Source organism: Prionailurus viverrinus, chromosome E2 (assembly GCF_022837055.1).
Source record: "Prionailurus viverrinus isolate Anna chromosome E2, UM_Priviv_1.0, whole genome shotgun sequence".
Lineage (NCBI taxonomy): Eukaryota > Metazoa > Chordata > Mammalia > Carnivora > Felidae > Prionailurus > Prionailurus viverrinus.
In genome coordinates, this window is record NC_062575.1 from 10,883,083 (window position 1) to 10,897,219 (window position 14,137).

At 47.6% G+C, this 14,137-nt stretch overlaps 1 protein-coding gene across 1 annotated transcript in view; it reads right to left on the bottom strand.

The window, feature by feature from the left end:
- The window catches only part of VAT1L (vesicle amine transport 1 like), a 147,455-nt gene that overhangs the window by 77,849 nt on the left and 55,469 nt on the right, over nucleotides 1-14,137 (bottom strand). The window contains exon 4 of the mRNA XM_047834170.1: nucleotides 6,762-6,904. Within this exon, the coding sequence (XP_047690126.1) occupies nucleotides 6,762-6,904 (143 nt within the window). The remainder of the gene's footprint in view (nucleotides 1-6,761; nucleotides 6,905-14,137) is intronic.

Consider the following 14,137-nt stretch of genomic DNA (forward strand, 5'->3'; position numbering starts at 1 on the left):
ATGTGTGGATGATGAGTGAATGAACGCAAGGCAACGAAGAAAACATTTTAAGAACGGCATTCTGCATTGCTATCTGAGTGCTTCCTTCAAAGGGAACTCACATTTCCTGAGCTCTACTGTATCCCGGGCATTGCAGAATTAATCTTTATGACAAGTCTATGAGACAGGCATTTTAACTGCACTTTTGTGAGGAAGAAATGGAGGTTCTCGGATGCAGCGCCTTGCCCAAGCTTACGTAACTAGTGCACCTGCAATTCAAACCGCGGTCCAGTGTGATTCCAGAGCCATGGCCTTTTCACCATTCTGAACTTAAGATTTAATAAACGTTCAAATCAGTATAATTACGGAAGCACTGCTTTAGCAAGCAGCTCTGAGAAGCAGTCAATTTCATGCAGTCTCTGAAGGATTCTGGTTTAAACGCTGTCTTTAAAAATAAATACAGAGGGGCATGTGGGTGGCTCAGGCGGTTAAGCGTCTGACTTCGGCTCAGGTCATGATCTCGCGGTTCTTGAGTTCAAGCCCCGCTTTGGGCTCTGTGCTGACAGCTCAGAGGCTGGAGCCTTCTTCGGATTCTGTGTCTCCCTCTCTCTCTCTGCCCCTCACCTGCTTGCACACTCACACACACACTCTCTCTCTCTCAAAAATATTTTTTTTTAAGTTTAAAAAAACATAGACATGCCCGGAGTTACACTATGTTACTTCAAACAGAGAGGCCAAGAGGTTTCTATTTTTAAGCTCCTTTTTTGTCATGCTAGATGTTAGGAGAGGCCCCAGGTCAGGGTCCTACACATTGGTCCTAAATTTCCAGCCACTGGACAACCCCTTGCCGAGTGCTTAGGTCACACCGGACACTGGGTGTGCTGAGCTGGGGGTACACAGATGAGGGTTTACGTTCATCCCTGCCATCCAGGAGTTCATACCAGGGAAGACAGACTAAATGGACAGCCCAGACCTAATCACCAAAGCTCCAACGGAGCCACTTGGGGTGACAGAAGGTGGTCCTTCTGTTGAGTGCTAATGGGTGAGAGGAATCGGCCAGGTGCCAAAGGAAAGGCATTCTGAAGACACTGTGATAGGCTGACCTAGGGCAGTGAGCATTGAATAGGCCCAAGGAGGAGGCTCTGGGACACCACCCATGGTAACGGGAGGCCCTGTCTGGACACCATCTCCTTCCAGAAGGACACAAGAGTGTCTGCCACAGCTGATAACTAACATGGGGGTGGTGGGCAGGTGTGGGGGTGGCCTTAGGGCCCTAGGGCACTGGGCTCAGGAATCTGAATTTCATCTCAGTATTTAGCACTTCGTTTGCTACTTACTTGTCGTGTGACCTCAGGTGAGTTCCTTAGCCTCTCGGCGTGTCCCCAACTGTGGAAGGGAATGCAGCTGATAACACCCGCCCCAGGCTCCTCTGTGAAGCCTGGGTGAGTTTCTGCACATGGAACATGATGTTCATGGTGGCTTCTGGGTCCACAGTAGCTTTTTTTATTTTCTCAGAGTGGGCCAACTTAAAGAGAATTCTTTCAGTGTGGGAAGAGTATAAACGAAAGACTGCAAAACGTCAACAACCCCAACCATTAGCCCAAACAACCATTAGGGTGGGTGGAGCCACCAGCCCAGAAACCACTAGAGCAGAGGCTGGCTACCCTTGACCCTGCTAGCATAAGGTGTCCCACGTTCAAGAGCACTTTCGAGGTGCCAGCCACAGTGCTGAGCGCTTCCTGAGTCCCGTCTCACTGAGGACACTTCACGCCAACCCTGTAACCCAGGGGCCATCATCATCCCCACGTAATGGATGAGGAAACTGAGGCTCCACGGGGTCAGGCAACATACTGAAGGGGCCACTGCAGGGAATGGGATTTAGGCGGGGGGCGGGGGGACTCTGGTTTGACCCATTACATCCATTACATCTAGAAACCAAGTGAGGGCACCAGAGGCAGAGCCGGCTTTCCTAAGATGAGCTGTGGTCAGCCCTGGTGACCGTCATTGCCACTAGTGGGCACACGGGCTCCCAGCAGGGGCTGCACAAAGCTGGGGGCTGCTCCCCGGGCAGCCTGCAGGTGAGTTTCAAAATGGATCAAGTGCCCCACCCCCATTCAATCATTACAAACCCAAACAGGGGATTAGACGGAATGGGACTCAGTCGGGTCTATTTGGAATCAGGGCCTCCCTTACTCATATTCACAGTGAAGGGCACCTTAGCAGCTCCTTTTAATGGAACGATCATGAAATTCACAAGCAGAGCTAGGCAGCCCCCCAGAAGGTCAGGGGCCATCCTCATTTCTTAGCACCTCCCCCCCCCCCACCGCTGAAAATCTGTGGGGGTGTCCGCCTTGCCTGTGTGTGTGTAATCATAATTACACAGAAGCAGATGGGGGGGAGGGCTTTCTCCTGTTGTCATAAATCTCGGCACACTCAAAGCCCAAACAGAAAGAGCCCCAGCTCAGAGATGCTCTGGGCCCAATTCAGCAGAAAGATATTTGGGAATGGCTGATCGAAGTCTCCCATGCCTGTCCTTCCTGGGTCCCCAACCCCTTGCCCCTTTATCACGATGCCCCTCTTTGCTTCCCGCCCACATGGATCCAGTGAAGAATCCCTCCTGAGCGGCGGTAGGGCCACCAGGGCCGTTCCTGGGAGAGAAGCCCTTGACTTTGCCAAGAAGTTAATTCCCCCTTTATTGTTACTTTCATCTCCAGCTGGATCCTTGGCTCTCCGCTCAGTGCTTCTCTTTCTGAATTCCTTTTTCTCTGAGAACTCATCTGTGCCATCACTTTAACCACTTCCAGGCTCATGATGGGAGGATGAGGTCATTGCAGGGTGCCCGGCACAGGGTGCAGGGCAGGCTTCTCCCAGAGAAGTGTGTGGCACACACAAGGGTCTGACACACGGAAGGCAGCGTGCAGTTCCTGGCACATAGTAGGCTTCTCACAGGAGGCTGAGCACAGTACCCCACGCACAAGAGGCTTTTCACAGGGTGCCAGGCACCGTCCCTGGACCATAGGAGGCTTCTTAGTACATGTTGACAATTGCTTGTCAATACCACCTCTAGGAATCCTTTCTTGATCACATTCTCTGTTCTCTCCGAGTGATTACACCTCATCGATTTCCGCTGCCTCAGTTTCTTTACTGAGGCAAAGTGCCCTCACAGCACCACCCGAGGTGCATGAACGATGGTCTAATCGTATGGGTCAGCAGAGTGGAGGAGACCAGCAAAGCCGGATGCAATTATCCTCCTTGCTTGTGCCCGCGCACCTTGCTGGGATTCACTCCCCACCTCCCTCTACCTACTTAGATGCTTCCCGTCCATCATGCTCCCCACTGGGGGCTGCCCACCTCGGTGATCTCTCTCATCTTTCTCTCCTCTATTTTGGAAGTCCTTACTGCTGGATGCACAGAATCCAAAGCTTCTCACTCTTCTGTTTGGTTTCAAGCATAGTCAGACAGAGAAGGGGTGAGTGACGTAAAGGTTCCGTCTGTGTTACAAACACTTTGCCCCCATTCCCTTTACAACGCCTGCCGGAAGGCTGAGAACGGGTTCAAAGCAGCTTAGCAGTTGACTGGCTTATAAAAGAGTTCGCATCTTGGGGCGCCCGGGTGGCTTAGTTGGTTGGGCGTCCGACTTCGGCTCAGGTCATGATCTCACAGCTCGTGGGTTCGAGCCCCGCGTCCGACTCTGTGCTGACAGCTCAGAGCCTGGAGCCTGCTTCGGATTCTGTGTCTCTCTCTCTGCCCCTCCCCTCCTCATGCCCTGTCTCTCTCTCTCTCTCTCTCTGTCAAAAACAAATAAACATTAAAAAAAAAATTAAAACAAAGAGTTTGTATCTCAAGAAATTTTATGTTAATATTTTTTTTTCCTGGTGGATCACCACCAAACGCTATAACAAACAATAACCGTGGTCCAAAAAGTAAAGAGAAATCACTCTGCATTCTACTCCTGCTGCATATTAGTGGTTAGATTTTTTCCCACCACTTTCATTTTTTTTTTTGTCTTTATGCGCCAAGAATTTATACAAAGCTGTGATCACAGTGTAGCTGGAATTTGGCATTCTGCTTTTTTTTCCCACTCAATATGCTACCGTGGGTATTTTTTCATTTTGTGACAGAATCTTCATAATTATCTTTTTTTTTTAGGGGCTGCATAATATTCAAGCGCGTGGGTGTCGCATAATGCACTGAAGTGTTTTCCTCCTGTTGATAATGGAGGCTGGTTCTGAAATCTCACTGTAACAGACAATGCTATAATTCACCTTGTTGGCATATGTTGAACACCTACCATGAAGCCAAAGCATTTACTTGGTTCTGCAACAGGCAGCAGGTGCCTGTTCCTTTGGATTTTTTCCTGAGGGCAGGGGTGGTGGGAGAGGGAATGAACCTATCTGTGGCTTCCTAGTGATTTTTAATTGAATCCCAGGGTCTCTGCTTAAAAACATAAGGAATTGTCGGAAGTCGCATTTGAAAGAAGGTGGTGGGAACGTGGGTCTCAGATGCTGTCCCTTTCTGCTCCTCTGACATCAGCAGGAATCATTGACTCGGGGGCTAGGAAGGTAGGTCGAGGACAGTAAAGGGATAAGGGGGTGGGAAAAATCTCCATGGAAAATGGGGAAGGCAGACTGTCCCTTTTTTTTTGATATTTTAATATTTATTTATTTTTGAGAGAGAAGAGAGTGAGCACGTGAACAGAGGAGGGGCAGAGAGAGAGGGAGACACAGAATCCGAAGCTCCAGGCTCCGAGCTGTCAGCACAGAGCTCAATGGGGGGCTTGAACCCACAAACCAGGAGATGGTGACCTGAGCCAAAGTTGTGACCTGAGCCAAAGTGACCTGAGCTCAACCTACTGAGCCACCCAGGTGCCCCACACTGTCACTTTTTCAGAAGAGTAGCTACCTCCTGACCTGGGTTTCCCATTGCTTCCCACACTGTAGTACCTCCAGCTGCTCTGGTCTCCTTGCAGATTCTTGAATTTAACCAAGTCTTTCCTGACCCTGAGCCTTAGCACGTGCTATTCAACTTAGTCAGAAATGCTGTTCCTTTGGCCCGTTTCTCATCCTTTAATGCTCAGCCCGAGTCTCACTCTTGGATGAACGCTATGTCTAATCTCCCTGTCTGCATATGTTCACCAGCAGCCTGCATATCTCCATCCGAGCATGTATCAAAAGCATAAACGAATCCATTTTTAAAATAGTGTTTTTATCCCTCTTCCCCAACTAGACTCAAAGCTCCACAAAGATAGTGACGCTCAAGGTGGTTTTTTGCCGGATCTTCTGCCCTAGCACAGCACCTGGCCCATCAGAGACACTTGGTAGTAAGCAGGTCAGGGTACGAATGGAGGAAAGGATGTTTGCCAAAATATCCCTTAAGGGGATAAAGGTAAAGACTGCTGGAGGGACACTGGCAGTCCGTTTTCCCGATCACAGCTCCAGAGATGCAAGTTACAAAAAGGAAGAGCTACCTGAGGGTTACGGAAATAGGCGAAAGTCTATGCCGGAAGTCTTTAAAATATGCCTGCAGTATCTACATATCTGAGAAACAGGTGGCGGACTTCTAATATAGAGTTTTGGAGCTCTCTTTCCGTGTCCTACTGGAGATATCGGGACAGACTTGAACTCTGTGCAAATCTTTAAAATTAAAAAAAAAAACAAATCGGAGGGGCTCCTGGGTGGCTCAGTGGGTTAAGTGGCCAACTTCAGCTCAGGTCATGATCTCATGGTTCGTGAGTTCGAGCCCTGCATCGGGCTCTGTGCTGACAGCTCGGAGCCTGGAGCCTACTTCGGATTCTTTGTCTCCCTCTCTCTCTGCCTCTCCCCTGCTCACACTCTGTCTGTCTGTCTGTCTGTCTCTCTCTCTCTCTCTCTCTCTCAAAAATAAACATGAAAAAAAAATTTTTTTAAACAAATCTGAAAATCCAGACCATCAGAAGGCTCTCCTTTCCAAAAAACTCCCCAAATGTCACCTAATCTGGTCTCAGTCTGTCACCCTCACCAGACCTCTCATCCTCTAGTCCTTCAGTATGAGGCTAGACAGACGGCTGAATTTCTCTGTATCTTACAACTTACTGCTGGGCAAAGAAAAGACCAGAACAACTGGTTTAAGAGGCCCTGAGACACCTCTGAAACCCCTCAGGAGCTGGGGGTGGAGATGGGCAGCAGCAGAGGTGTGACCCACAAATCATCTCAAGGCAGCTGAGTTTTCTACCTGATTCCCTGAGTTGACGTGCACAAGGCCATAGCCGGTGGCTCCTGGAATCTGAGTCGGGTTATAAACCAACATTCCCCGCCATAGGAGATCAACAACATGATCTCCCTGCCTGCAGCCTCCCACCCCCCACCCCCCTTCATTCTCTGCACTCTTCAAAACTCCAATCTGATCATGTCACCATGTTGGCCCTTCGGCGGCCCTCGGTCACACCCAGGTTGGAGTCCGCGTGTCCTTGGTCTGGTATGTGAGTGAATGAGAAATAAACCTCTCTGCGTTAAGGTCGCATCAGAGCAGCTATCGTAATTTCGCGCCGGCCGGTCACCCGACCGCACTGCTCCTCAGTATCGTCTTCTCCACATGGCGGTACCAACAGGGTTGCAAGAATCCACCGAGCTCATACGTGTGAAGTGTTCAGCACAGAGCTGGTGTTACCAAGCACCCGGCGTATGTTTCCTAGTATTACTCTCACTGTTACTATCACGGGCCCTCGTCTAAATGAGCGCCGCTGGTTTTTTTAAGAGGCAAAAGAGCAAGGACCAACCTGGCCCTCTCTAGAGCACACACCTTACCTTTTCACTTCTTGCACGTAGTCTGCATTTCTGTCAAAGAGGTGGGTCATGGAGCCTTTGATTGCTTCGTGCTTGAAAGTAGAAGCTGTTCCAAAGACAGTCACATTGGGGACAGTGGAACACAGCTGAGCCACAGCTTGACCCTGGAAGGGAAACACAAGACACCGGTCACACGGGAGGGTCACCGCCCGACAACCGGTCTCGCTGGGTGTAGGGCAGGACTTCTCAACCTTGCCGCTATTGACCTCTCTGAGGCTGGATGAGTCTTTGTCGGACTCCACTGGGCTTTGTAAGGTGCCTACGCAGCATGTCTACCAAATTATTCTACCTCTACCTGCTAGCTGCTGATAGCTCGCCTCAGTTTTGATCACCAAAAATGTCAAGATGTCCCCGGGGGGGGACAGAGCCTCCCTTGGCCAACAACTAAGGGTGGTGGAGGAAAGTCCGCGTAAGCCAGCAAAGCCACGGTATCAAGACTCAACAACTATCATTTTAACCACACTGAGCCTCAGGCTCCTCATCTAACCTTAGCAGTAATGGTACCTGCTCCATACGGGTCTTGGGACCTGTTTTGGTTTGGATTCCCCCGAAGCCGACCCCGACGCAAAGATTTGAGAGCAAGTACCTCATCTGGAATATGACCACAGGAAATACCAGGGTATCAAGACAGAAATCGAAGGCGGCCAATAAAGGGTGTGCTTTCAAGGCAGCACCCAGTGGGTAACTGGAACTCAGTCCCTCTGAGGACCCCTGTGCACAAGTGTAGAATACACTCAGAGGTATCCCAACCACATGGTGAGGAGGCTGGAGTATTTTGATCCCCCGAATTCCCCTCTGTATCAGTCGGGGGTTGCTTTTGCAGCGGTAATTCCCAGGCATCTCTGGCTTGTGGAGGCAAGCATGCTCCCACAGCCGGATGGAAGCCCTAAGTCAACAACCGTCAGCAATGTTGAGCGCGGAAAAGATATGGTAACGGGATCGGCTACACGGTGTATCAAATGAGGCAATATGTCACACGGGTCAAGCACCTGGCATAACACATGACACTTAAAATGAGGCACTCCGTAAATCTGAATCATCTGTACTCCTTTGGGGCTGGGATGTCCAGGCATATGAGGAAGAGCCCAACGCATGAGGTTTAAATATTGAGGGGTCTAAGAGAAATCACAAATGTAGTTAGACATGGTGGTTTTTCCATGTCCTGTTTCAACAGCGTCAGAAATGTAAGTCATTGGACAAAATCCTGCGATCATGTGAAGTCCGAAATCTTCCAGTAAAACCCAGTTTGCTGGTAATTAAGGTGCCTTCCAAAACCAGGTACTGTTTCCAGTTTTCCACCTGCCATCTTAAGGAGGCAGAAATTATTCTACCAAAGTCACCTGTGAAATGTGACTTCTGCCTAACACTTCATTACATGCCTTCATGTTGGTGGACTAAATCAGGTTGGCAGGCCTATTTCTGGAAATGTTTTTTTTTTTTCTTCCCAACATTCGCAATGAAAGGCAACACTGAGAGAATCATAGAATGTCAGAGCTGGAAAATCATCCAATTATCCCCACCCCATCATTGTTTTACAGATGAGGGAAAAGGTGACTCAGAAAGGTTAAGGTGACTCAGTTTTCAGAGGCAGATCTGAGATTCAAAGCAAGGTCTCCTAACTTCTAGTGATTGCCATTTGCTATAATGCCATGCTGCCTACTTATTTTGACATTTTAAGCTAAGCAGATTTTGAAGCTGCTGCCGAAAATAGACCTGTTACTGATTTGGAGGTCAACATTTTAGGACATGGGCATGAACCTAAGACTCCAGACAGGCTATCATTCTGTGTTCTAAGAATAGCTTTGGTATTTGGTTCATTTTTTTTTTTCATTTGATTTTAGAGAACAAATACGGGACTCTCCTTCTTGGCGAGTGGAAATATCAACAACCAGTGCAGCAATCCTCTAAAACTCGACAGGGTTTGGAGGGTTGACCTCTTTTGTGCTGGGATGAAACATCAGAACTAGTTGATCCCTCCTGCCCACTGTCCTTAGGCCAACATGACTTTTATTCACACAACTACTTTTCCAAATTCCTATTACGTACTGGTCACACTGTGTTGTGGATGGATATGGGAGTATCAGGAATCAATAGTGCACCCTAATCTCTATCTCTGGGCCCCCCCCCCCAACCGAGTCTCAGATTTGTGTACTGAATGACCACTGGGCTGTCTCTACCTGGCTATCCGAAAACACATCGAATTCAACTCATCCAAAACATTATTCTTGGCCATCTGCAAATGACTTACTCCTTGCATTGATTTGCTGGTTGCTGTTGTAACATAATACCACAAACTGGGTGGCTCTGCCAACAAATTTGCTTCCCACTTGTGGAGGTCAGAAAGTCCAAAATCCCTTAAGGGGTCGGGAGGGTTGCGTCCTTCCAGTGACTATGAGCGAAGGGTTTGATCCAGCTCTCTCTGCTTGGCTTGTAAATGGCTCTCTTCTCCCAAGGCCTCTTCACATGGTCTTCCCTCTACGCTAACCTATGTCCAGATTCCCCCCCGTTCTTAGAAGGACGCGAGTCCTATCATTTAAACTTGATTACCTCTCTGAGGACCCTACTGCCGAATAAGGACACATTCTGAGATAGTGGCACTCAGGACTTCCCCATATCAGTGGGGTGGGGCATGATTCAACCCGGAACATTCCTCTTCCTGTACCTCCTGCCTCAGTGGATGAAAACTGTACCATTCGCCTGTCCCTCGGCTGAAGTCAGGAGTCTGGGGGTTGCCGGACTCCTCTTGGTCCCTGGGCCTCACATCCAGTTAGTGTACTGCATCCACTCCACACCCTTGTGACCATCACTTCGTAGTCTGGGTTGTTGCATTTCCTCACCTGGATGATGACACCACCCTTCTGGCTGGCCTGGCTGTGTCCACGTCACCCTCTGGACAGAGTGGTTTTTCTCAAACTCAACCCTGAGCATCTCGTGACTGGTCGCAAAGCTTCCCAATGCCTATCACTGGCTTTCAGAAAGAAAAGCACACCCTTCGGTTTATCCCACGGGCCGGCCCTCTGGCAGGTGGCCCAGTCTATCTCACTAACATGGCTTCCCTCCACTTCTCCAGTCTCTGCTCCCTAACAAGACACGGCCCTCGATCCACCCCCGATTGCCATTCGCCGAGCCTGGTGCTGTGTGACCCTCATTCCGTGGTGTCCTCAGAATGAACCTCGAACCTAATTTTGATGAGGAGGAGACTGAGGTTCACACGTTAGGCACCCAGTCTAAGGCCAGTAGGGTAAGATGGCGGACTTTGATCTCCTGTACCCACCAGTTGAGCAACCTTGAGTAACATGTCAGTTCTTCTGGTCTTTCATCTTAAAATGGAGCGTGCAATGCTATATATAAGGTTCTTGTGGGACGATTTGATATAACGCATCCAAGGGCTTAGAATGCTCAGCATTTGCTGTCACTACTACTTTGAATGCTGTTAGGTTTTCTTGCTATTATTATTACGTCAGCAGAAGCAGCAAATTCACGATCCTATTCTCCTGAACGTGTAACGCTATTTGAGCATCGACACTAGCTTCTCACAGGCTGTCCCCTCCCTATCCATGCCTATTCTTCCCACTTTCTTCTTCAGACCACAGCCCCTCCCCCCCGCCCCGGCCCCCCACCACCTAGCAACTCCTCTTCTAGAAAACGTCCCCAGACGCTTGCCTCCACCTTCCCCTGGTACCTCCTTTAGTGCTACCATAGACCTGGGGTTCCTTCCTCTGGGACAGCAGCCACCATGGCTTTCTGTGGCTGTTAACTGATCTGTCTGTGAGCCCCATGAGGCCAGGGACCACGCCATATATCTGGCTCTGTACCCCAGTGCTCAGGGCAGAGCCTGACACATAAAACGGATTTGGTAACACCTGATGAATGAATGCATGAGAAACCGGAATGTGATGTGACAGGGAAGTCCCTCATCAGTTTGCAGATCGCTACGTCCTTTAGCATTGCAGAGTAGGAATAGAGCACAGATTCAATTAACATATCTAGTATCTCACCCAAGCAGAACTTTACCATTTCCATTTTTTTAAAAATTTTTTTTGAACGTTTGTTCATTTTCTGAGAGAGGGAGAGAGACAGAGCACAAGTGGGGGAGGGGCAGAGAGAGAGAGGGAGCCACAGAATCCAAAGCAGGCTCCAGGCTCTGAGCTGTCAGCACAGAGCCCGACGCGGGGCTTGAACTCACAAACCGTGAGATCATGACCCGAGCCAAAGTCGGACGCTTAACTAACAGCCACCCAGGTGCCCCACCGTTTCCACTTTAAATAAGAAGAAACGTGTGGTAGCAAACTGAGATGTTATAAGTAACTGGGTTACTTATATATTTATATAGCATCTATGAGTATTTTACATAATATAAAATGCAGAAATATAAATATGTATAATTAGAATATATAATTAGTATATGTATATGTATAATCAGTATTATATAAACATGTATGTGTATATAAGTGGTAATTTTAGTATATAATACTCCATTTGTAAAATATTAGTATGATAATAAAATAATATTATATAGTCATATAATATAAAATTAATGTAAATAGCAAAACATGCAGGTATTCTACACGATATTATATGATAACATATAATAATGGGTGGAAAACCAAATTCAGTGGACACCTGTTTGTAGCACCCCCCCCCCCCCGCTTGAGCTCTCTATTAATTCACTATGGCGATGAGAGGCCCTTGCAAGATCCTCAATGATCTAAAGTAAATAATACTCAGCACTCTGTATTTAAGCACAATGTGTGCTTTTCCTCACATGTATAGCAAATCTGTACTCTCCCTCCTCCAACTCCCAAGGTGAGTGCCTCTAATTTATCCTCGTTTCTCCCACGTGCCTAGCAAATAGCACGGACTCAATAAACATTTGTGGAAGGCGGAATGAATTTTCAATAAAAAGGATTTTGCAATTTACCTGCAGACCCAGAACATACAGTGAACAAGACAATCCATTCTCCCAGCAACAGCAGCAAATAGAGATCTGCATGTACTTGTTTTTAATTTCTTTTCCTTTCTCTCTCTAGAGCGTAAGAATTCCACGGCAAGCCTCTTCTCTCCCCTGTGGCTGGCGATACAGCCAGTACAGCAGCTGACAGTCCCCTTGTCTCCCCATATGCCAGGCACTGTGCTTACGTGCTTCGTTAAATCCTCAAACCGCTTTTAGAGTAAATACTTTTATTTCCCTTTTATGCCCGAAAACCGGGGTTCAGACGGGAAAAGGAACTTGTCCAAGGTAATACGGCTTGTACGTGATAAGGCTGGGGGGTCACACTCAGGTCTCCCTGACTCCCAAGCCACTCTGTTAGTCTTCTTATCCGTCCAGTTAAGCACTCGAGTTGCTGACCTGGAACTGAAGTCCTAGAGAAAACCAAGGATCTTTGGCATCAGTCTGGAAGGCTGCATTGATCTACTCTTTCGATAGCTTTGTCTTGGGTTCATACAGGTGAACAGATTTCAGCCAGCTCAATCCTAATTCCAGGGCTGCTGAGGTTCCTTCAGGCAGAGCACAGCCATGAGAAATCCAGGGACGGCAGTTGAAAGGGAGCTGTTTTGGGCCACTGAAATCTGACTCTTAGCAAGAGACTGCTGGTTCAAGGTAAGATCCTATTCCAGAAAAGCCAGGCACAGCAGACACATGATTAGAGGAATGAATGCATCTATGTAAAGGGCTTAGTACACTGCCTGGTACATGCTAAGTACTCACTAAGTGGCACTTTTTTAGCTATCAGTGCCTTGGAATTGGGACTGAGCTTGGCTGAAATTCTGATTACCCCTTCGATGGGAATTTAGGACAGATGATCCTGTCGGTGCACTGGGATTCAGAAATCAGCATCAGAGACTCAAGTAACTAAGACACAAAGAATGGATAACTTTATCACATGAATAACCTCTTCCTCCTCAGACTTGTTTCCCATCATACACCCAAACTCTACCTTTGGCCATTTGGAAAAATTCTTAGTCTTTCCTAAGCGCCACTCCTTTATCACCCACAGGACCTTTGCACATGCAATTTCCACTGCCTGGAATCCTTTTCCCTGTCTTTCCTCCTGGCTGATGCCTACTCATCCTTTGAATCTTGGCCCCTCTGTTATTTCACTGAGTTATTCATTCAGTGAATAATTTGGGGCTATTTAATAAGTGCCTCTAATGGATCGGACACTATGAGAGGTGCTAGAAAGAGAAAGGAGAACAAATTATATATCGTCCCTGTCATCTCGGAGCTTGCATTCCAATAAAGGCAACCGTATTAATAAAATCAGTTTACAATTAAAAGTACAATCAGTAGCCTGAAACCAGTAGGCTGCGAACACCAATTTCAAACACTGAACCACTGGGATCAGACCACACTGGTGCACCGTGTTTTTTCAAATTTACAGAAAACGAGAGGTATGAACTAAAGGGGAAATATGGGGGAGAGAATAGATAAAACGGAAACCAGATTTGGTCTCTCTGTCCTCTCCAGTCCTAAGATTTCTAGCACACACAGACCAATTCTTGAGCTGCTAAAGAAAGTCTATTTGAGGACACCTCCCAAAGAGAATGCAAGTTCACTCATTACCCTAAGTCTGATGAAAGGGTGAAATTTTTCTATTGCTAACTTGACCATTTCTGAGATCATTTGAAAAACAGCCTTACATTTGGGGCGCCCAGGTGGCCAAGTCGGTTGGGCATCTAACTCTTGACTTCGGCTTAGATCCTGATTTCTTTGTTCATGGGATCGGACCCCGTGTCAGGCTCTGTGCTGATTGCATGGAGACTACTTGGGATTCTCTCTCTCTCCCTCTCTCTCTCTGCCTCTGCCCCGCTCACATGTGTGTGCCTTCTCTCTCTCTCTCTCTCTCTCTCTCTCAATCTCTCTCTCTCTCTTTTAAAATAAACTTACAAAAGATAGGATTACGTTTATCTCTTCCAAAAGTTGTTTTCCCTTTTACACAGCTCATGGAAACCACAGCCACTTAGAGACTCAAAGAATGGAAAAGAATTAGCAAAATGAGCTTGTGAATGTACCAAGAAGAATCCTAGGGTGAATGGTGAAGCAAGATTGTTTTCTTCCAAAGAACCGTCAGTTTATTTTCCATCTTCATCAATGCATAGATGCACTTAGTCCGAGAAAGATAACTGAACGTTATCACAAAATCTAGGACACTGGATACCCGGGCCAGCCTTATTCTTGTCTTATGATAATACGAATTCCCACATGGGATTTAGACACAGGTTTAGAAACACTGATTACAGATCAGTGCTGTCATTTGCCTGTTCAACAATCCAGTTGACTTGATTGTTATAAGGAGAGAAAATTCAAATCCAACTGTGGGGGCTGATCCACGTGA